At 42.0% G+C, this 24885-nt stretch overlaps 1 protein-coding gene across 1 annotated transcript in view; it reads right to left on the bottom strand.

The window, feature by feature from the left end:
- The window catches only part of STPG2 (sperm tail PG-rich repeat containing 2), a 980631-nt gene that overhangs the window by 15968 nt on the left and 939778 nt on the right, over positions 1-24885 (bottom strand). Inside the window, exon 14 of the mRNA XM_077476582.1 lies at positions 7496-7647. Coding sequence (XP_077332708.1) covers positions 7513-7647 — 135 coding nt within the window. The 3' untranslated portion in view covers positions 7496-7512. The remainder of the gene's footprint in view (positions 1-7495; positions 7648-24885) is intronic.

Here is a 24885-nt window from a genome sequence, read left to right on the forward strand (position 1 = left end):
ACTTTAAGCATTATTAAAATCACTGCTCCCGAAAAAACTGCCATTTTTAAAACTTTTTTTTGCATTGATACATGTCCCCTGGGGCAGGACCCAGGTCCACCAAACACTTTTTAGGACAGTAACTTGCATATTACCCTTTAAAATTAGCACTTTAGATTTTGAACGTTCGAGTCTTATAGACTTTAATAGGGTTCTAAAGTTCACACGAAGTTTAGGTCTGTTCGCAGGTTCTGGTGTGAACCAAAGGGGGGGGGGGGGGTGTTCGGCTCATCCTTAGTCAAGAAGATAGTGGATTGTTGGTAGGCAGCAGAGCAGATCAGTGGATTGCCATTGCCATTCTTTTGATTAAATCAAAATTTATATTGATGCAATAATTTAACATATTTTTAGTTTTGTGGCTTCTCTTTCTTTAGTGACTCTGAAGCACTTTGCATGTGCATTTCTTTGGCATGTTTAAAAAAATGTAGCAATGGGGGCGTGGCTTGACCATGGAGGAGTAAGGAGACTTCTTGCTAGAGCTCCCGATTCCCGACTCGCAAAAACAGATTGAAATGCCCTTTTAACTACAACAGCTACTTTGTCATGACATACCGTAAACGCGCGAAGACAAGGGAGACACCGAAAGCTACATCGATTGGCCCGATCAACTGATTTCTCCAGGAGAGAGTGCGATCAACGTGCTCCCCGGAGGGGACACAAGGTAGACGGGAGCCCACGAACACACCTTCACCCGGCTATATTGACATCTCAGCATCCCGTGCCCAGCTCCCTGGAGGGACTACCATCAATACTGAGCTCACTGCCTAGTATCCCAGGCACTTCGGACACCCCTACACAGCCTCCCCAAATGGACACTGAGATCAGAGGCATGCTCCATGCACTACCCACAAAAGTGGACATAGAGGCTCTGGTCATGAGGGTGGAAGAACAACACCGGCGGAACGTTCAGGAGCTCCGCTCTGAGATGAACAGCCTCGATGACAGACTGAGAAGAGAGGAGTCTGAGATGAGCACCCTGGAGCTTCGGGTGGCTCATCTTGAAAGGGAACATTCAGAGTTCCAAGACCATCTGGCAGATGTTCAGCTCCATGCAGAAGACCTGGAAAACCGGAGCCGACGTAATAACCTGCAGGTGAGGGGGTTGCCTGAGGCAACGGGCACTGAAAACCTTCAGGCTACTATCCAGGCGATTCTGCTGAATGTACTGGGTACTGAAGCCCCGGCTAGCCTTGAATGTCACCAGGTGCATAGACCAACAGACCAGGATAGACCTCGGGATGTAATTTGCTGCCTACACAGATACACCCAAAAGGAACAGATCATACGTGCTGTATGGGCAAAGGGGCAGATAGATTTTGATGGCGCTCAAAAAATTCCTTCTTCCCCGATGTCTCCAGGGCCACCCTACAGAGACGGGCCATGCTGAAACCTTTATTGGAACTGCTGCATTGTGCAGCCCTGCCCTACCACTGGGGCTTCCCGCTTGTAAGGAAAGGTAGAGTTACTCCTTAGATCTATAATGTTTTTAGAATCAAATCTATAATGTTTTAGAAAATGTTTTCATTCCAAGATGATAAGGTTAAACATCTTTAGAATTGTGACGTTGAGTCTGTCTCTAAGCAGAAATACTATGAATATCTTTTAGGTTAATATTAATTGTATAACATAGTGCTTGAATGTGATTGGTTGTTCATGGGGCGTTCCCCCTATACGACCCTTTTCTTTTGTATTGTATATATTCTGTGAAGCTGGAATAAACCATTGTATTCTTGATCATCCACACCTTGTGTATAGTGTCTTGATTACCCGACCGGTCAGAGAGTTTTTCCATTGATCACCAAAGTCCAGCTCGAGCACAGGAAAGAGGGTCCACAAAAACAATGCTTCCTTTACTTAAAGATGCCATTCAGATCTACCGGATCTCTTCACATTCCTGAACATGGAGCCCATACACGTCCCTGATTGGCTGAGCCCTTTACCTCACAGAGATCCCCGTTATTCCTCTTGGGCCCCCGCAGCGGGTCTACCCCGCCGATCCTTCAGAGGCAGGAGAAGGGAACAGATGCCGGTGCGGCTGAAAGACCCTGAAATGTGAAACCCTGATAGCCACAAGTATACGTAAGTGCATATTATCTGGGACTGTTTAGGGCTGCTATAACACGTGGAGCTAAGACATACCTTGGCCTTGTTATCCTTGATAGGGGAAAGAACTATGGAGCTGGCACTTAATGCTTCCGAGACTCCCACCCCCACATCCAGCAGGTCACCCTTGCCTCCCCCTGTCCTGTTTCTTGATGGGACCTGAAAGGCTACACAACAGGACTTGGAACTATAGACATCAATCAAAACCCCCACAAAAACTCTTCCAGCAGTGCAAGTTATTTACTCTAGGGATGGGGTGAATAATGGGGTGTGATTTGGGGTGTTCTTTGGGGGGTGGGGGGTGGGGGGAGACAGTTGGCAAAGCTCCAGGGGTTCATCGTTATGAACTGTAGGATCTGTCTGATAGGAAATATACATTTGCAGTATGCATATGGTTTATGGGAAATGCCCATTAAGCTACCAATATCCCCCCGACACAGGGGGATAGACTGCCTGGGGAGGGTGGGCGGGAGCATTCCCTCTTACTGGGTTCCCCTGAAACCCCTGGGCTCTCATGTGACTTTTTTCTGGGTCCTCCTCCTGCCCACCTCATGTCTCCTGCTGCTTATCCTCTCCTCACCTTTTGGCCTCCCCTGCCCGTTCGTCCCTGCTCCCACCCCCCATCCTTCTGCTCCCTTTGCTGCCCAGCGATCCGTCCCCCTTCTTCCCTCCCCCTCTCCTTTTCCTTCCCCCAAGCCCCCTCCCTCCTCCCTCTATTTGCTCCCCTCTACTTGGCTGTCCCATGCCCTTTCCCTATTTCATGTATACAGCCCTGTAGTGTCAGCCCTGCTACTTGTTATCTCATGTCTATGCTAGGTTTATACTGTGGAGCCATCTCTTCCAAGATCAGGTTTGTCACCACGCAATGTTCCAGATATACATTCCATTGTATGTTTATTTGCTAAAAATGCAAACTCAAGTGCAGTTAATTTTGTTAGTTTGGGTATAAAAACTGTAACCTATATTTTAACCGTCAGGTTTGGACTACAATGTATACATAGGGGGCTTGTCTTGCAAGTTCACAGTTTGTTGCACTTACGTTCATACAAGAAAGTAAAATGTGAAACCGGTTATAACTGCCTTCTTTCCATTAGTCAGGACACGGCACCTTGTGTACTGTTAGCCAACCATGTGTTTCCTGTTTCCTTTTTGGTATTGGTTTATTTTTGGGGAATTTCTGTCATTTACAGCATATGTTATATGTTTTTACATAAAATGCGGGTGGGGTTAGGGAGTTTCTATATCCTGCTGTGAATAACCACTTCCCCCAGATAGGGTTAAACCCGTTAAGCGGCTTCAATTTTTTTTAGGTCACTAGGGTGTTTGAGACTAGGTCTCACATATGCACAAAGAGTATTAGTTGTTTCCGCACTTGTTCTATCTTGCACTTTCCTTTCTACCCCTCCCGTTCTGATTTTTTTTCTCTGTCCTTGCCGGCCTCCAGCCTCTGCCAGCCCTCACCATGACTAAGGGTAGCAAGGAGCCAGTTCGCCTGCTCTCTATCAATGTTAAGGGGTTGAACACTCCAGAGAAACCAACATTGTGTTGACTAACCTGAAACATATGAAGGTTCACATTTGTTTTCTGCAGGAGACGCATTTTCGTGCCTATAAGATACCAAGTCTCTGGAACCGCTTTTTCCTGATGGTGTACCACGGTTGCTCACCAGACTCCAAGCTCAGGGGGGTGTGCGTCTTCATCCGCAATACAATCCCATGGCTGGAGAGGGATAAATGGTGCGACACGGAGGGCAGGGCGCTGTTTGTGAAAGGAACATCAGGGGGTTCTATGGTCACGCTAGTGAACCTATACCTCCCAAACACAAACCAGATCACTTTCCTAGAACCAATCCTGACTAAGTTTGGGGAGTTTGCTGAAGCAGCAGTGATCCTAGGAGGCGATATGAATTTCACCATGGACCCTACCCTGGACTCATCCAGGACAACGTCTCAGCTCTCTTATGCATAGGTGAAATGCCTAAAGAGAAGCTTTTACACTTTCCACCTAGTAGACATATGGCAGATTGTTCATCCGAACCAAAGAGACTACACGTTATACTCACACCCTCATGACTCTTACACCCGAATTGACCTTATCATGACGCCCCAATCTCTCCTGTCTAGGGTTACATCGGCATCTACTGGATCCATAACATTTTCAGACCACGCTCCGGTTATGGTAGACATAGACCTCCTAACACCCTCAACTAAACAGTGGATGTGGAAGATCAATAACTCACTGATCCAAATGCCCGAAGTAGCAGATGAAGTGTCTAGGGAACTAAGGCATTTTTTTTCCGAAAACATAAACAGAGAGACAGCCCCAACAATGGTATGGGAGGCGCACAAGGGCTACATTAGGGGACTCTTAATAAAAATAGGGTCCCGAATCAAGAAGGCAAGAGCATAACAGATCATTGAACTTCTAGAAAAGATCCGGGCCTTGGAAGCCACTCATAAAAAATGGTTAGCTACCCGAGCTCTGGCAGACTTGACAGCTTTGAGGAACCAGTTGCTTGCCCAGGGCAAAGGAGGTGATAGCCAAATGCAGGAAAACGGTCAACACGCACAGTAGCAAATGTGGCAAACTGCTGGCATGGGCTCTAAGAGCCCAGCAAGTTGGAGCGTTTATCCCAGAAATTTACACTGATATCCACAAAAGGGTCCATTCTACAGAAGCCATAGCAGAGCAGTTCCAAAGGTACTGCACCTCCCTCTACAATACAATATACAATATATTAAATATAGACCTTCAAATATTTACGAAAATTCTCTCCATACGGCTGATGGATCTGATCCCTCAACTGATCCACTCCGGCCAAGTGGGATTTGTCAGCACAAGGGAGGCACGTGATAATACAACAAAAGCAATCAACCTAATTTACGCAGCACATAAACAGAAAATCCCAATGGGGCTCCTGTCGACGGACGCTGAGAAAGCGTTCGACAGGGTAACCTGGCCCTTTCTATTTGAGACCCTTTGGAGCATAGGTCTAAGGGAGCGAATGATGAACTGGGTTCAAGCGATCTATTCCTGCCCATCAGCACAGGTTAAAGTTAATAGTCATCTTTCACCATTATTTCCGATAACAAATGGGACAAGGCAGGGCTGTCCCCTATCGCCTCTGATATTTATTCTGACCCTGAAACCTTTTTTGAGACTTATTAAGGATAACCCAAATATTTTGGGGCTTAGATTGACTGCCACCCTCTCCCCCAAAATAGCAGCATTTGCAGACGATCTGCTATTCTTCCTGACCAGCCCACTAGTATCCATCCCAAATCTGCTCACGGAACTAAAGACATATGAAAAACTGTCGCTCTTCCACATCAATTACCACAAGTCTGAGGTGCTAGGGGTCGCCCTGCCACCTTCCCTAGCTGAGCTGTTTAGAGTAGATTTCCCCTTTAAATGGGCCTCCTCCCTCATTAAGTACCTGGGCATACTTCTGCCCAGCAGAATAGAAGAAATCTTCCCTCTCAATCCCCCCCCCCCCCCCCGTCCTGATGGCTATAAAAAAAGACCTCCAAAATTGGAAGAATGGGATGTTCTCTTGGTGGGGACGTTGTTGCATAGTAAAAATTAATATCATGTCTCGGATACTATACCATTTCCAGGCACTCCCTTTATCCAATGGCATGTCATTTGACTGGGGTTCTAGACTGGTGTCGACATGGAGCCTTGAAGCAGTGCGTACAAATAGAACACACCCTAATGGAGACCAGGTTGGAATCGCTGCCTTGGTGCCAGAAGCCCTTGCCAAACCGAATAATGAACCACCCTGCGGTGGGAGAACATGGCAAACTGCCCACAAAGCTTTTCGGGACTTTGCTGCGGCACCGCTTCCATCTCCGCTTACTTTGTCGGAAACCCGGCCTTTTTTTTTCCATTGTGACTTTCGGTGACTTTTCGGTGACTTTCGATTCCTTGAGTTGCTGGAAGTCAAACGCTCACAGGCAAGACAATTCCTCACCAATGGACAATGGAAAAATAAGCAACAAATCACAGATCACCCAGCTCTGGTGGGATTGTCATTCTGGCAAAAAATAAAACTAGCCCATTTTAGTGGTTCCCTGCCTTTACCAGAGGCTTATGGGAGGCTATTAACCTCCTTTGAAAGGCTGAGCTTGGAACAAACTCCACTGAGACACGCTATCTCCCAGACCTACCAACTAGTATCCCGGCCCCCAGACTCTAAACCTCCCTACTTATCCAGATAGGAACGCGACTTAGGGGTGCAATTTACAGAGAAACAAATAGACCGACATGCGTGGACAAAAAGTGGACATGCGGGATGCAGAACCTCCCTATCCTTCTTCAACCTGGTGATACTCCATAGATGGCAAACTCTTACTGTAAGTCTACACGGAAGATACTATCAAATGCCTTTAGGGAATCTACTGTTACTTCTGTACATATCATTGGGATTGTATCTGTCTCTGCATGATTACTCTTCAAAATAATTTACAAAAAAAAAAATCTAGCCATTGTCTTTTTCAATCTTCTTTAAATATCTGTGTTGATACCTTTTGTTTATTGTTGCTCCAGAAGAATTTTCACACAAGTTATGCCACTAGGTATTGTTTTCCTTGCCTAGATGTTCAGATTAGTGAATGAAACTTGCTTATTGAACTGACTTTTACAGATGAAATGTTTTTTTGTTTTCACCACAATTTCCTACTTTTTTGGTGTAGTCTATTACCTTGTTTACATATTTTTCTCTGTGGGGAGCACACATTTTAGAGTGCTGTAGAGCCAGTAATCTAGCGCAATCTTAAATAACATCTCTTTAATCTTTGCCTGTCTTCTACAGGATATATGCAGTCTCCAACCATTCCTAGAGCATTACCACATTTTTTTATCATCTTACAGAGTATATCCACAGTATAACAGGTACCTGTAGCATTACACATACTGAAAATCATGTGCTGTCTTCTGTATCAGGTAAATAGAACATCATGGCATTAAGGTTTGGGTAACTCAATAGAAATTATATGTAAAAAATTATGTCTTATACCCCATGACTAGAACGCTGGTCTGTTCTACTGAATGACACTGTGGGGGGAGATTTACTAAAACTGGTGCAGCTTTGCATAGAAACCAATCAGCTTCTAGGTATTATTGGCAAAGCTTATTTGAACAAGCTGAAGTTAGAAGCTTATTGGCTACCATCCACAACTGCAGCAGATTTTGAGTACACCAGTTTTCAAAAAATCTCCCCCTGTGTGTTTGCAAAAATTAGTCATTATTTCTGAAATGTACCAGTTGTATTGGTTAGCTTGTAGCTTGTGGCATCCTTTATTACACTTTGCATTATGAACATTTAATCCAAAAGTGGTCAACTTTTATTTACCTGTGATTTAAACAGCATCAGACACTTAGAGAAAATGGCTGTTTATCTGCTGTTTCCTTCCGTGAAGGGCCTTCCACTTGATTCAGCAATGGATTAGGTAGAGTTGCATTAAATGTCCCTTTAAGCACTGTGTCTTTAAATACTGGGCTCAGCTAAAAACAAAAATAATAAAAACATTTTATTTTAGTATGTAGTCAGGCATGATTTTATGCACTTAAAGTGTTTGCTACCCCCCCCCCCCCCAAAAAAAAAATGCTGCTCCTGTCCCTTTCTGCCTGTCTTCAGCTCCTCCTTCCACCCCCCTCACTCTTCCTGTCAATACGTAGCCTCTATCCTCTCTGATTTTCTGCTCAGCTCTCATACTTAACCTGAAAAGCTCCTATTCCCTGTGTATTAGGACAAGAAGTTCCCCTGTTTCTGTGTTTTATCATAAATATGCTTATCTGCGATCACATGACTCCTTGGCTCTGTCTCTCCTCTCTCCTCTCCTCCCCAGATGACGTCAGTGGCAGTGTGCCCCCACCCCCCAGAACTCTCAGTTGGCAGAGAAGAAGAGAGAAAAGGAAACTGATCATAAGAAGGTGTGTTATCAGTACAGCATATTTATGATGCAACACAGGTACAGGAGAACTTAACCTCCCTGGTGGTATGATTATTTCAGATTTTTGGTGCTGAAAGCGGTCCAATTATTTTGCATGGAAATTTGCCATTTTATATTGTAGGCCTGTAATTCTTAGGAATAACTGGACAGTCTAGTAGACATCTTGGGTATGATAAAGTTTGAGAAATTAATCATAAATTATAATATAATAAATAACTATAAATAAATATAACAAATAATAATATAATAATAATAATAAAAATTATTCAATAATGTAATCAAATCAAAAACACTGAAATTTGCTCAGTTGCAAAATTGTCGCTGTCATTAGATTTAGTGTTTGATTGACGAATTTACCCACAAATCATTATCGCTCAATTCCGTAAGTGATTATAATTTATTATCGCTGTTTTCTAGCTGGTCTAAAACCCCCTTTGACATAAAGAGACGCTTTTTGGTTACTATAGACAATCTCCAAATTCCAGGCATAAAAAACTGTATTTATAATATAAAAGTGCATGCAGGGCACTGGACAGACCACTAGGGAAAAAGGGGATGTGTAATTTTTTTATACAGTACTGTAATCTGTAAGATTAAAGTGTACTGTATATGTTCTGTGTTTTTACTTTTTTGAATTTGGCACCGATCTCCATCCCCGTGCATCGCAACGCTCACAGGGAACGGAGCCCGGCGGAACTCGGCACTGTGTGAATCGAGCGAGGAGACAGCGGGGAGACATCGCAGGATCCAGGGGACAAGGTAAGTAACTTTCCCTGTATCCTGCAATGCGATCCCGAGTCTGGCTCGGGGTTACCACTAATGGCACTGAAAGTCCACCCTGAGTCAGATTCGGGAATACCACCAGGGAGGTTAATGTTCTAATACAGAGGGATGGGAGCATTTAATACAAGTGGCTTAACAACCACTTTATACTAAATTAATATTTATTTAGTTTATTTATTTTGCGGTATCAAATGCTAAAGCACTTTAAAAGTAAAGTGACAGAGTTCATTCTTATCAGTTTTTCTCCAAAATGTATAAACTGTAATATCCCTTCCAGAATCATAGAGATTATCACAAAACCAGGTCCAGTCTTTGCTGGAAATACCCCACCAGATAGTTTGTGTTGGTGTTTTGAAACAAGAACACTCAAAACAAACTTAAAGTGATTGTAAAGGCTCCTTTAAAAAAAAAAAAAATAACAAGCATGTTATACTTACCACCTCTGTGCAGTTGATTTTGCACAGAGCAGCACGGGTCCTCCTCTTCTCGGGTCCCTCTTTATTGAATTTAGCCCCTCCCTCCTTTGAGTGCCCCTCAACCAGCAGCTTGCTATAGGTGGCACCCAAGCTGAGTCAGAGCTCCGTGTATCCACTCAGACACATAGGCCCGACCTGACCCCACCCCCCTCCCCTGATTGGTTGCCTGACTTTAATGGACAGCCGCAGGAGCCAATGGCACCACTGCTCTGTCTCAGACAATCAGGAGGAGTGTACTGGATGGCTGAGGGGATCGTGGACATCGTTGGAGAGAGAAGGGGCTCAGGTAGGTAATTGGGGGGGGGGGGGGTCTGGGGGGGCTGCTACACAAAGAAGGTCTTTTATCTTAATGCATAAGATAAAAAAATCTTCTACCTTTACAACTCCTTTAAGATAACATGATAAGAAGAGATTTCATACAGATAGTGCCCCTGGAAAACAAACACATAATCCCCCTATTCCACAACTACAAAATCTACAAAAGGTTTTTTTTTTTTTTTTTATTAAATTCATATGGCATAAAAAAGACCCACAGAATAGCTAGCTCAGTCCTTTTATCCTTAAAGTGGAACTCCATGCAAAAACTAAAACCCCTGCATCTATAGATGCCACTGACCTAACTAGCCACTCCGACCCAATCCGACTGGATCTCACGCTGAGCTGTCAGCCGCGACTTTACTGTGTAGGCGGGTGCAGAGGGTGCGTCTATGGGTGACGTCACTTCCCATTCATTTCACAGCCATTGTCGGCTATGTCCTCTGCAGAGCTGTTGGAGACCGGGCCGGATCGGGTTCAAAAAAGGTATGCATGGGGGGTGTGGCTTGCGCGCACAGGAAGATGGCTACTCGAGCCCAGAGCTCTTCACAGCTGACTGGATTACCATGATTAACGGGCAGATTCATAACCTTAAATGTATAAATAAGTGCAGCGCTTAAAGACACCTATATCAATAAGTGAAAATATGCATTAAGTGAAAAAACAAATGATATTGACAGAAAAGTCCACTAAAATCCAAAAGGGGTATAGACAGTCTCAAAATCAATCTCCATTGGCCTCAAAGTGGTATGTCTGGGACTTCTGAAGTTGTCAGATGGCATTCATAGAAGAATAACTCGCAACCTTCTCAAACCTCAGAACCTCTTGTGAACAGATTGTAAGAAGATTAAAGAAGGTAGGTAATCTTACCACATGAGTTGGACACATGCACCTTATAGTAGTGTTTTGTACGAGCTTATGGGGGGCTCACAAACTTCTCATTTAAACAGAGCAGTGCACTGAGGAAAAAACAAAATGGCGCCGCCAGAGCTGAGGAGAATAATACAGCGCTATATACTGATCAAAAACACAGCCATATGAATGATAAATGTACAGGATTATCATCCTCTTGTACTAATGACTCCCCTCAATCATCACCAACCTCTCAGAGTCCCGCAAAATCGCGGATGAAAATGGACTCATATCACCAGAATACTGATGCAGTGAATACAGTAATACAAAGTGAGAGTACCATATCTTCACTACAATCATCCATTGCTGCTTTTCCAACCTCAGGACAGCAGGTTTTGGATACTACAATGGAAGATATGCTAATGTCATTGCAGTCCTCAATTGTATCAAATTTATCCTCCTTAATTCACAACTTCTCCCTAGAAATGAAACATATGGATGGTAGATTACATTATATGGAAGATAAAATGGAGGAATGTACTGTAACAGTTAACAAACTAGTTGAGGATGATACTTTGTGGGTCAAGGCAAAGCCATAGACTTCCAAAACCGCGTCACCTAGAAGAATCGATTCCCAGAGATGTCATTCCATGAATTCACTTCTATCAAGCTAAGGAACAAATCTTATCGAAAGCCAGAGAATTAAAAATTCTCCCAGCTCCGTTTTCAGATATACAACTTTTCGCGGATCTCTCGCAATCTACATTGCAAATGAGACGTCAACTAAAGACGATAACAAAAGCACTATTAAACTATAAAATTATATACAAATGGCACCACCTGGCCACTATACCAACCACCTACAATGGCAAACAGCATGCCATATCTACTATTGATGGCGGTATGCAGCTACTCTATTCATGGGGTATCATATTAGACCCCCACAAAATGTTCATGACCTGTGAGAAAAACCAAAAGTGTTTCATTTCGGACATAGCAAGGAGCAGAGTAGAGCCTAATTTAAATGAAATCTTCCTGCCCGATAATTATTTATTAATAGTTACATGTCTGGTCAGGCTTTCTGCTCGAAATCTTATTATCTGAACTTTCCCCCTTTTCTAGGTCAGCATCTCCTAGAGTCATTTACTGCTGACTTTACTGTCTGTCCTTTTTGAACTATTTATTATTACATTTTTTTGTTATTGATAATTTTATTTCTTTATTTTTCTTTCTTTTTTGATTAATACTTGCCTACTAGTAATGTATATTAACTATTCATTATATATAGTGTGTTAACTTTATGGGCTTATTTTTCATAACAAGTATTGAATTATTGACATTCTTATAGTGTCATCTAAATAGTTTAGATATTGTATCTCATTTATCTTTCTTAAAATTCATACCTAGAGATATAGCCGAGAATTACTTTTAGGAATATATTTTCTACAATTGTGTTTACCTAGATATATTTCAGTATGTCCATTAATGTATTGTCCCTAAATGCATGTGGACTGAATCATCCTGTAAAACGTTCCTCTCTGTGGAGATCTGCCTTATCACTCAACTGTGATATTTTGTGTGTTCAAGAGACACATTTTGTTCAAGATGCATCTCCCAATGCAAACACAAACAGTTTCCACATATCTTTCAATCAAATTACTCTAAAAAACAGAGAGGTGTGTTGATAACTGTCAGGAATTCTCTTTCTATATATATATATACTATCTTGGGTCCAAGCCACAGTGTTCCAGTTGAGACATTTGGTTAATCCCGTTAACTGCATTCCTTTGAGGAGCTTTAGACTGTTACAAAAGGGCTACTTAAATGGCGTTTTTATTAATTTCTTAAATTTAAACATTATTTTTCTATTCTTTTACACTCACTAACATTGGATCACCCCACTAACTTTTAATCTCTATATACATCCAAGTCCTTCCTCAGTTACACCTAATTTCCTTAATTTATATATTTCTTCATGATGACCTTCATGAGTCTTCAATGACTAAATATTATCATTTATAGATGAGAAAATAGGAATTTGCCAAGTCCTCCCTTTGTAATATAGATGCTCGGGTATAAAGCCCCAGATGTACTTCATGTGCTAGAGGCGTGGGCAGGAAAAATGTACCTTGTCTCATGTTTTTTTGCAATGCTCCTTGATCTAACTCATCTGGCTATGTGTTATGCAACATGTTATGCAATGTTATGCAACTCCTAACCCATTGGGCATGTGGTGGATGAGAGTATTAACTCGGTTACGTGTATATGTGAATGCACTCCAATCACTATAGGAGTATTTACATATACACAGATAGATCTGAGGATTTTTGAACAAAAGAGGTAGTTCTGAAATATACATGTATTGATAGGGTTACATAATATATACAAATTATACACCAAACAGTATTTACAACACAATGGGGTTGATTTAGAAAATACAAATCCACTTTGCACTACAAGTGCACTTGGAAGTGCAGTCGCTGTAGATCTGAGGGGAGGATCTGAAATGAGGGGAAGGTTTGCTGAATTTATCATCCAATCATTTACAAGCAAAAATGTGTGTTTTTTTTCCCCCTGCGTGTCCCCCTCAGATCTACAGTGACTGCACGTCCAAGTGTACTTCCAATTGCACTTGCAGTGCACTTGTAGTGCAAAGGGGATTTGCCTTTCGTAAATAACCCCCAATGTACACTATAAGTGTAAATCCTGGGTTACCTGATGTATACAACTTACACACATAACCATAGTTACAACACAATATACAGTACCAGTATGAAGTAAAGTTTACCTATCTGCTCCAGGTGTGGCCATACTAAATGTTTGTGTGTCCCCACGACAAAGCTAGAGCACAGCTTGGTAACAATTGATTATATCCTCCTTTTACTTTCTGGACCCTAATTGGTCACTATACCTAGCAAATATACTGTATATTGGGAGCAGCCTGATTGGAGGATAGAAGTAAGTCTTCTGTTTACAACCCATGTGAGATGCCATAAGGAAAAATAATAGACAGACTTTTGAAGTGGAAAAATATTTCAAGTAACACCAACAGGGAAGGAATCTTTTTATGCTGAAACACATTCAATGGTTTAAATATATTTCCCTCTAACTAAATACACAGTATATACTATATATATATATATATATATATATATATATATATATATATATATATATATATATATATATATATATATATATATAAATAAAAGGTAAAGGTATTTTAAACATGTACCTATTAGTTAATTCATTGTTTTGAAAATACCATACACATACATAGGAAACTGTTGTACCATTTTGAATTCTGTATGTGCCTTTCTGACTTGTGAGATGAACATTACAACTACATTACATTATAAACTACATTTCAAATGATAATCTGTATGTGTGGCAAATATGAATTATATACATGTATGCCAGAAAACCAAGCTTAATGCAACAATTCAAAGCAAACAACAGGAAAAGTCATGCTGGTGCTTCTAAACCTGAAATATCCCATTGTCGTTTCAATAATACAGTGTGCTGTCATAACTGTGGGCCTCCTTTGCTTGACTTCTACTACATTCCCCTTGTAAACCAGCAATTTTTCTGAAGGTTGTTGAACCATATCACTGAAATGACCAATTATCTGCAATCGAATATTCTTTAAAGTAGTTCACAAAATAGTCATATGTCATAGTTTATAAAGAAATGTTTTGCACAGCTCCAAATATGAGGAATTTCCTCATCGATTTTTCCTTATTTCTAGTCTACTTGTTAATCAGAATGATCATAAAGTTTGTAAACGTATCATAAAGTTTGTAAACGTACTTTGTAAAGAATACCACACATTTATTTCCTTTACTTCAGAAGCACATTTTCACTATTCCCTGTAAATATGTACTCCTATGTGTCAAAGGGCTGCAGAAGAGGAGTTTCAGGAGACACAGGGGTTGATTTACTAAAGGCAAGTAGATTCTCAAGTGTAGTTGCTCCAGGGCTTAGTAAATGAGGTAAAGCTTAACTTTGCAAAGAATACCCAATCACATGCAAGAAAAATGATAAAAAAACAGCATTTTTGCTTGCACGTGATTGGATGATGGAAGTCAGCAGAACTTATGCTCATTTACTAAGCTCTGGAGCAACTGCACTTGAAGAGTGCAACTGCACTTTACAAAGTGCCCAGTCTATTTGCCTTTAGTAAATTAACCCCTCGGTCAGCACAGGGAAGAGCTCCACATGTGACATCATCACTGCTTTCAGGCAATAATATAATATGGGATATTCAGTCCTTCAGAAATTGAAAACAAACCAATGAAGCATCCCGGCTTCAAGAAAGAATCTAGGAGGTCATAGAAAGAGATGGCTAGCAGTTAGGCAGTGCTCACAAAATTTTGTATGTGTATTTTTCAAGTAAGCTTATATTGGTTTATCAAAAATACTACTATTGTTTGTACTGCTATTACAATGTTGATGTAAAAAAATCAACAATACACATATACACTTTAAGGGAAATGATATGCTGTCATTTTTGATCTCCATTAAAGTATATTACTAGCCAATTTGTTTTTACAGTTTAGGAAGAGTGTGGAAGGGTTAGAATCCCTGCCATCTTTACATATTGAGTTTCCCCACCATATAGATTCATCCTCTCTATTTGTTCTGGTGACCATTGTAACTGGGACAGAAAGGGATGAAAAATTCTAAATATTTACCTATTACCGTAAGAGGAATAGATGAGAAATCTCCCAATGGGTAAACCTGTTCTGGTGATATCTGTCTTCCTCTTAGTGATTATTCTCACTTCCTGTTACATCTCTGGGACAGAAATTAAAGGAAAAATAGAACACAGCAAAAGCAGAGTGGAAGGGGTTTTAAGTCTTTGCTACTCTCTCCAAAACATAAATTAAAAGGTTTGGATGTGCATGTCTTTTAAAATTCCTATGTATAGGATTTGTAATGAAAATCAAACATCCACATACCTTATTTTTTAAGATGGTTCTATTGTGTGTACAGGACCCAACCTTGCATCCGGTACCCAGTTCAGCTGGAGGGGAGAGGACTGACTTTCCTTATTAGGATCTTGGTATTTCAGAGGTTCAAAGAGTTTTGCGTGAAAAGAACCTCCAAACCCTGATTACAGTGACTTGAAGGAGCTAACACAGATGCCTCAGACATCAGAAAAGAAAGCGGAAACACTGGCTGGCTGTAGCAGAGTGAGCTTGACAGCTGTCTGAGGAGGGTGAACTGAGCTTTGGTTGCTGAGCTGAGAAAACCACCTCTTTAAGACACCTTAATGGGACTGGTATGGTGTCGGTGCGCCATTATCTTGTTTTGCAATTTAATACAGAGTATTAACTACTTTGTGTTTTCTGTTTGTAAAAGACAAGCTGGTTTTTCCTTTTCCCTGTTGTTGGGTGATACAAAAAAGACTATTTGCTTTTACAAACATGTTTGGCTGATTATCTCAGGTTCTGCAGGTGACATTTGGTGCTTGGATGCAGGCAAAGCATGCCGTGTAAGCCGCTGGATCGGAAATTGATTAAAGGGCCAATGCCCATTTTTGCAAGTCCTGTGTCAAAGCCACACAAATGCTGAAAACGTATAAAAGCTCTGGTACAGAACACCCAAGCCATACAGGCAGCCATCGCAGAAGCTCAAGCCAATTAGGAACAGACCTTGGCCTTACTGATACAGGCTCAGCAGACCCAGGCAGTGCAGCTGGAGGAGCAAAAGAAGTCTGCACAGGCCCAGTTGGATGTACTAGCGAATTGTTTGGAAGGGTTTGTTGCCCCCAACAATCCTGTGACAGTGAGAGCTAGCCGTTTCCTGAAATAGCCTAATATCTACAATGATATGGAAGTGTTCCTGACATCGTATGAATGCACAGCTGAGAGAGAGGGTTGGCCTCAGGACCAGTGGACAAGTGTCAGAGAATGGTTCACAGAAGAACGAGCACATCTGCTAATAATCAGCAAGATTGCAGATTACGCTGTTTGCCAGTGTGAATGTGCATGCGAATATTGCACACCATGCATGACAGATCCTTGGTGCCCAGTAAAGCCAGTAGTCTCATCCACAAGTTTCTGGATAATCTTCATCTCCCACATGTGTTCCTGTTCCTGCTATTATAGGATTTCCTGTTACTGACCAGGCTTGCCTTTGACCTGTCTTGTTTCCATTCCTGCCTTTGATCCTCAGCTTGCTCAATTGACTCCGCTTCTGCCAGCTGATCCATGTATGACCATTGCCTTGCTGTTCTGACTCCACTGCTGCTTTATTCCCAGTGTACCCAAGCTGACTCTTGACTCTGCTTGCTGCCTTACCCCTGGCTGATATTTTGTGCATGAGTACTGATCTGGCTCCTGACACTGTTCCTGGCTATCCCTTCTGCCAAGTCTCATCTGGTACATCTGAGGAACTCCTGCCCAGCAGTGCATCCTGCTCATCCAGCCGCCATCTAGTGTACATCTCCTCATCACTTCAGCCTGTCGCAGCTGTCATCCCCTGCTTCTTTGGGAATAGCACTCCCTGTCACCACCTTCAGGGGTGCCCTGTACTCATCCTGAATGGTAGCGCTCTCAGCACTCAAGCCTCTGACCAGGTAGGTGACAACTAGTATATGGCCCCATTCCTTTTAGAGGAACTGCAGAAGGCCTACTATGACCTACTGGTGTCTGACACCCTGCACTATACAAAATTTAAAGGGGGGATCTTAGCCCACATTGGGATGACTGTGGCTGTGTGGGCACACTGGATGCACTGCTGGAGGTATCCTGTCGGCCAGTCACCACATTCCGAAAATATATTGTAACTGGTAACCAAATACTGTAGATACCCCAGTGGATACCCCAGTATAAGGTCTGTACTGCCAAACTGGATCTGACCGAGGGGCAGTTTGAAAGTGACCTCTGGGTGAACCAACTCCACACCCAAGTGCTGCTGGATTCTGGGACCATGGCAGCACTTGTTCATACTGTGTTTGCCACAGAGTTGGACCTTGTAACAACACATTAAAAATTGCCTGGGAACAGATTATCATAGTTAATGGGGTGTCACAAGTGCCTGAGGCTGAGAAAAGGTTATCCAGCTTTCCGTTTCCGGTACGCTGCTATACCAAGATACTAAGGCAGGGGGAGAGTTGGTCGACCAATTACTGGTTCCCCAGCCTTTCAGGCACATGGTACTTAACCTGACCCCCAATGATGCATTGGTAGTACACCTGGGGACTGAAAAGACCGAGGTATGGATGGCACACTGGTTCTACTTGCCAGGAGTTATGGCAGAGATATAACAATATTAAAGTTCATGTTCCATCTTAGCCCTTGTACACACGGCTGGATATTCTGACCGAATGTGTCCGATCGGACCGTTTTGTCTGATATTCCGACTGTGTGTGGTCTACATCGGACTGTTTCCGTCTGAATATCTGCAGACCAAGTTTTCCAACATGTCGGTAAAATTTTCTGACAAAATGCTCCGATCGGACATACTCCGATCATGTGTAGAGAATTCCGATCGGACAAAGTGTCATGCGTGCTCAGATCAAATTCCTACACCAAAGCTATTGGCTACTAGCGTGAACGTAGTCCCGTCGTAACAAAATAACGTCATCACGTCGGATTTTCCGACAACTTCGTCCGACCGTGTGTATACAACAGTTTCAGACAAAATCCGTCAGACAAAACCCGACGGATTTGGTTGTAGGCATCTCCGACCGTGTGTACAAGGGCTAACAGTCAACTTCACCAATAGCACATTTTAACTCTTTGATGCCTCTGCCCATTATTGAGACATCATTCAACCGTATTGTGATGGACAGGGTCACCAATATGTCCTCATGGCTCTCAATTATGCCACCAGGTATAAATTTTGACAGACCAAGGAACTCCATTCATGTCTAGGGTAATGATAGATCTGTGTAAGTTATTTCAGATAAAACAATTATATACCTATGTCTACCAACCCGCAGATGGTCATGCTGGTTAAACAGTTTAGTAAAATCTGTGTCAGTGCCTAAAAAGATTGTGCAACAATTGAGTAAAAATTGGAACTGCTCCCAGCATGAATGTCTGCCATTAGAGAAGTACCTTAGGCATCCACGAGTTTTCCCTTTTATGAGTTAGTGTACAGGTGAAGATCATACAGACAGCTTGATTGGGTGAAACGTGGGAAAGTGAATTTCCCCCCCATAAGGCAGTGATAGAGCATATAACTAGATGAGAAAAATTATCACTAAGGTGATGTCCCTAGTAAAGGAGCATATGAAAAAAGTACAGGTAGCACAAAGAAAGGTGTACAACCGGTCCACCAAGCTTAGAGAGTTCCAGATTTGGGGTCGAGTGGCGGTACTCATACCAACGATAGAAAGTAAATACCTTGAATCTGTGTACCAACCTCCTGAAGGTGGCATTATAACCCAATTATCTAGGATTATGTACAATCCCTGTGTCCATCAAAGGGTGATAAAGAAATTGTTTTACTATTTCTGTCCTAATGTCCATAACTTGTGTATACCAGTACTGCAATTGTTCCGACACCTACAGTGTTCTCTCTTCCTTCAATAAAATTCAAATTGATCATTGCAAATGATTTATGTCATATTTGTATAAGGATCTATTACTTCACAACTGTCCCTTTTTTTTGGTTTAACAGTCCTGATATTTGTTTCAATTTTTCAACAATTTGAATTAAAATACTAATTGACTAAACAAATCATGGATGGAGCTTTGTTGCGTTGATTTTTGATTATTCAATTTAAAAATATATCAACACTCCCAGCGTGAATTCAACTGTGACTTGTATGTAAAACATGCTGGAAAGGCAGTCCCACTTAAAGGGGAATTTGTTAAGGTATAAATAAGGAATTTACAAAACAAAGAATCAACATGATGAATTATCACGGTACCAATGAGGAATTCATAAACATAATACTTTCTAATAAATTTATCTTACAAAATTAGAAACATAGAAAACATTGTAAAATCACTAGGATGTTCACACGTTTCACAAAATAGCTTCTTCAGAACCAATTACTTATTGACTGGTAACCAGAGAACCTTAAGTTGGAGACATGGGAGAAATAGATATCATTAAAGATAAGTCTATGCCTTATATGGATCAAACAAGAAATATAAACATTTATGATGATCCTCTTCAGTTAATATAGCGGTTATGAGTCAATAAGTAATTGGTTCTGAAGAAGCTATTTTGTTAAACGCGTCAACCATCTTTTTTTACATGTACTGTAACTATCATTGTTGAACCTCAAGAGCTCATCCTAGCAATATTATGATGTTTTCTATGTATCTAATTTTATTATTATTATTATTATTATTATTATTAACGATTTATATAGCGCCAACAGTTTACGCAGCGCTTTACAATGTATAGGAGAGACAACACACTTACAGTACAATACAAAAGGTACAGGAGGGCCCTGCTCATAGAGCTTACATTCTAAAGGGAGGGGGTGGTGGTACAAAAGGTAATAGCTGCAGAGAATGATTTGATGGGGGCAGCTCGGGGACAGTTAGGTGGATGTGGCATAGGCTTCCCTGAATAAATGAGTTTTCAGGGAACTCTTAAAGGTGGACAAGGTAGGGGCTGAGCGGACAGACTGGGGAAGGGAGTTCCAGAGGATGGGAGAGGTTCTGGAGAAGTCTTAAATGCGAGCATGAGAGAAGGTAACAAGGGAGCTAGAAAGCAGGAGGTCGTCGGAGGAGCGGAGGGGACGATTTGGGCGATATCTGCAGATGAGGTTGGTGATGTAGATGGGGGCAAGGTTGTGGATTGCTTTGTATGTTATGGTTAACATTTTGAATTTTACATGGTGGGGTAAGGGAAGCCTGTGAAGGGATTGGCAGAGAGGGGCAGCAGTCACGGAACGATTAGTGAGGTGTATTAGTCTAGCAGCAGCATTCATAATAGACTGAAGGGGGGACAGCCTGCTTAAGGGTAGGCCATTAAGGAGAGAGTTGCAGTAGTCAAGGCGGGAAATAATCAAGGAATGAACGAGTTGCTTTGTGGTGTCATTAGTCAGGAAGGGTCAAATTCTGGAGATGTTGCGGAGGTGAAGGCGGCAGGATTTAGCCAGTGATTGGATATGGGGGCTGAAGGAGAGGTCAGAGTCAAGGATTACACCCAGGACTCTGGCATGTGTGGAGGGACCAATGGTTGTGCTGTTGATATTAATGGTTAAGTCACGGTGGGATCATGAAGGAGGAAATATAACAAGCTCAGTTTTAGAAAGATTGAGTTTAAGTAAGTGGTGTGACATCCATACTGATATGTCATTCAGTAAGTTGGAGATCTATGAGGAGATTGAGGGGGTGAGTTGAGGAGTGGAGAGATAGATCTGGGTGTCATCGGCATAGAGGTGGTATTGGAAACCATGGGAGCTTATCAACTGGCCAAGGGAAGAGGTATAGAGTGAGAATAGGAGGGGCCCAAGGACAGAACCTTGGGGTACCCCAACAGAAAGAGGAAGCGGAGCAGAGGAGATTGAGTTGTAAGTGACACTGAAATGCGCTGAGATAGGTAGGAGGAAAACCAGGATAAAGCAGAATCACAGAGGCCAAGGGAGCGTAATTTGCTGAGGAGGATTTTTGTAATTTTGTAAAATAAATTTATTAGAAAGTATTATGTGTATGAATTTCTCAATGGTACCCTGATAATCCTTCATGTTGGCTCTTTGTTTTGTAAATTTTATCTAGGATGAGGTATCCCCATAGCCTTTCTGTTCACATTTTTTATCTGTATAAATAAGGAAGTTGTCCTGGCTGAGTTCACCAACACACCAGTTATAGCGGGTAATACTTATGCTTGTTTCCTTTCTTAGTAAGTCACTGACCTGAAACAAGCAAGCAGGCCAGGTTTTCTAAAACTCCTTATTTTGCACAGTTCAGGAACTCATAAACTAGCATAGTAAGGATAGGGATGTTGGTCCCAGAGCTTTCACCTTTAAAGTGGTTATAAACCCTGTTACGCCACTTTTACCTACAGGTAAGCCTATAATAAGGCTTACCTGTAGATACTGTGAATATCTCCTAAACCTGTACAGTTTAGGAAATATTCACTGTATCCACACTGAAGAAAAGGCCCACTTGAGCCATTTCTTCACTAGCCGTGCCGTGGCCGGGGTCTCCCGCCTGAATGTGCAGGAGTGACGTCATCATGGCTCCAGCCAATCACAGTGTTGGAGCCCACAAACCCATAAATAACGCCAAAAGACATGTAATCTGTCACAGCGGTGTGTGGGGACCACTGCAACAGCTTTGATCTAAGGTATTTAATAATGAGCTAATATGCGATGCACACTAGCTCATTATGCCTTTTTTTCTGAGTTTACAACCACTTTAATAACAAGCAGCAGACATGGCAGTTTACTTATGTCTATCCTATCTATCCTAACATAATTTTTAAAAGCCAAACATACCCTGCAGACACAACGTGCATAGCAACTAAATACCACACTTCATGCAAACTGATGTTTTCATCTGAATAAATATGAGGAGAATTTGCCATTAGACACAATGTTTTGAAAACCTCTGCTCTGGGCTGTGATTTGGTGTTGATATTAATTTCCCTGCAGTCTCTGTATCAGTGTGAGCTGTCACAGATAAGATAATCACATATGTAAGAGATGGTAACAGTAATGATTCACCTTTAGCATGAAGGTTGTGATCTCCATTCCCTGGGCTAGATAAAGGAGTGTTTATATTAAAGTGTATAAAAAACAACTTGACAACTGGCACATCTATTAAAGAGATTGCTTATGCAACTAAAGGCTGGAAAGATTTTGTACTGCAATAAGTGCAGCTGTTACTAAGCTACATCTTTACTACTGAACAATGGAATAACACATCAGAATACAGGAACTGAGGAACAGCACATTCGCTAATTAGAAAGTAGGATTCCGGTAATAAAAAGTGACTAGTGACAGAAAAAAGGTTCTTTGGCACTTGATGTACAGGTAATGATACTGGAATGTTTAAAGTTAACGAGATGCAAGAAAAACACACCACCTTGCATTATAATTAGGTCTCTGTCTTGTGACTAATAACTTTAAACTGTGTATATTTTCAGTACTTCATAGTAACATATTTGTTTTACCAGCAAATGAAAACACACATAATACAATATACACTATTTGTTATTAAAGTGTGGATAGTTTTAAAACATAGGCCTGAGCTCTGTATGAATATATTGTATTTAAAGTAGTTCTAAAGGGTCAAGGTTTTTTCATTCATGCATACTATGCATGAAGGTAAAAAACCTTCTCTGTGCAGCAGCCCCCCCTAATACTTACCTGAGCCCCCTCTAGATCTAGCAATGTGCACAATAGCCTCGGCTCTCCAGAAACTCTCCCTCCTCATTAGCTGAGACAGCAGCAGGGGCCATTGGCTCCCGCTGCTATCAATCACAGCCAGAAAGCCAATGAGCAGTGGCTCGGGTTGAGCCTGCTTGAGTGCTTCCATAGCAATCTGGTTACTCTAGGGGTACTTGGCAGGAGGGAGGGGCCAGAAACACCTGCAGGGGACCAGAGAAGAGGGGGTCGGGGCTTCTCTATGCAAATCTACTTCACAGAGCGGGTAAGTATGACATGTTTGTTATTTTCTTTTTAAAGTGATTGTAAAGGTTAGTTTAAAAAAAAAAATAACAAACATGTTATACTCACCTCCTCTGTCCAAGGGTTTTACACAGAGTGGCCCTATCCTCCTCTTCTGGGGTTCCCCTGTGGCGCTTCTGGCTCCTCCACTACATTGAGTGCCCCTACAAAGAGCCGCCTCCCATGAGGGCACTTGTGCAGGAGCTCTCTCCGGGGTCCTGCTGCTGTGTCCATTGACAAAGACAGCAGAACTTGACCCAGTCCCCAGCTCCTGTGTCATTGGATTTGATTGAAAGCAGCTGGAGACAATGGCAGACCTAACAGGTCCTCCATCAGGGGAGGCTGGGGGGCCCTGGGTGGACAACCTAGGGTCCTAAAGAGAAAGAGAACCTGAACCCAGAGGTCCTGAAGAGCTGACTGGAAGGGAGACAGCAGGAAAGATCTGATTCTGCCTACTGTGAGTACAGATCTGTGTTTTTTGGGGCCTGTCAAGTGAGGGCCGCCCCTTCAGCTAGAAGAGTCAGTGGACGGGTGTCAGTAAAGGGGATGCTAGAGTGTGTCCCGAAGATAATGTAGTGCATCAAGTCTGCTGCTAGTGAGAGCAAGAAGACTTAACCATTCCATACATGTGGCTGTATGGTTCAAGCAGTGTGTCTGCTTCAACAGATAATCCAGTGAGGCAAAGTGAGAGTTGCCCTCATCTCTTTTGAATATTTCTAGTTAGAGTATCCCACTCATCCCTTCTCCCATCCAAGTTCCAAATAAAATACAAAAAACCCAAATACCTTGGACTTTTCTTTGAATAAAGAGCAAAAGAGTAAGGGAGTAAAGGAATAAGGGTGGAACAAGTATGAGCTCTCAGCAACTAAGCGGGAACCCCCTTAGCAACACAGCGGGAATCCTCAGCATCTAGGTGGGAACCATCTCTACCTAAGTGGGAACCATTAGCAACCAGCTTCAGGTAACCAGAGAGAGGCCTATGAAGTCAACACTCAGCAAGCCCTATGGCAGGGGTAGGCAATCTGGGGCCCTCCAGCTTGTTGCAGAACTATAATTCCCACCATGCCTCTGGGGGTAATTGTAACTGCCAGCCTTGCAATGCCTCATGAGAAATGTAGTTCCACAACAGCTGGAGGGCTACTGGTTACCTTCCCCTGCCCTATGGGGAAATGTCTAAATTCTCTACATTCTAGCATTCATGCCAATCCAGTTTTTCTAGAAGTTCTTTAAAACATTTATTGATCTGTGTCCATCCACGAAAGTCATAAGATTTCTACAAATCATTATTCCAAACCTACAGATAGAAACAACATTCTCCATGTTCAAGCACTCAACCAAAGAATTTGAGGGAGAACCTCCCCATCCCCCAGTAGGCTTCTATCTTTAAAAGGTGTTCTGATGTGGATGAGAGGAATACCCAAATCGAAAAAAAGTATCCCTTTACTTTCTTGATGGCCTTAATAGGGGTCAATCATGTTCAACACACCGACTCTACCTCAGGTATTCCCTTTCTACAAACTTACAAATTTCTCTCAGAACACATAAAAAATAATCATCAGCCTAAATGGATGCATCTTGTAAGGTGATAAAGAACTATGCGCAGGGACTGAGAAACCCCTTCCACACACCTACAGATATAGTAAAAAATTGACATTACTTCTTTATTAGAGTGGAAAACAGAGCGAAATGACCCAAAATGTTTTTAAAATTTCAGCGCAAAAAGGGTGCTACAGGAGTTATAATTCTAACATCTGAAGTGTCATGATGTGTGGAC

The sequence above is a fragment of the Lithobates pipiens genome, unplaced genomic scaffold, assembly GCF_037356315.1.
Source record: "Lithobates pipiens isolate NorthernLeopardFrog02 unplaced genomic scaffold, aLitPip1_a1.2 Scaffold_13, whole genome shotgun sequence".
NCBI lineage: Eukaryota > Metazoa > Chordata > Amphibia > Anura > Ranidae > Lithobates > Lithobates pipiens.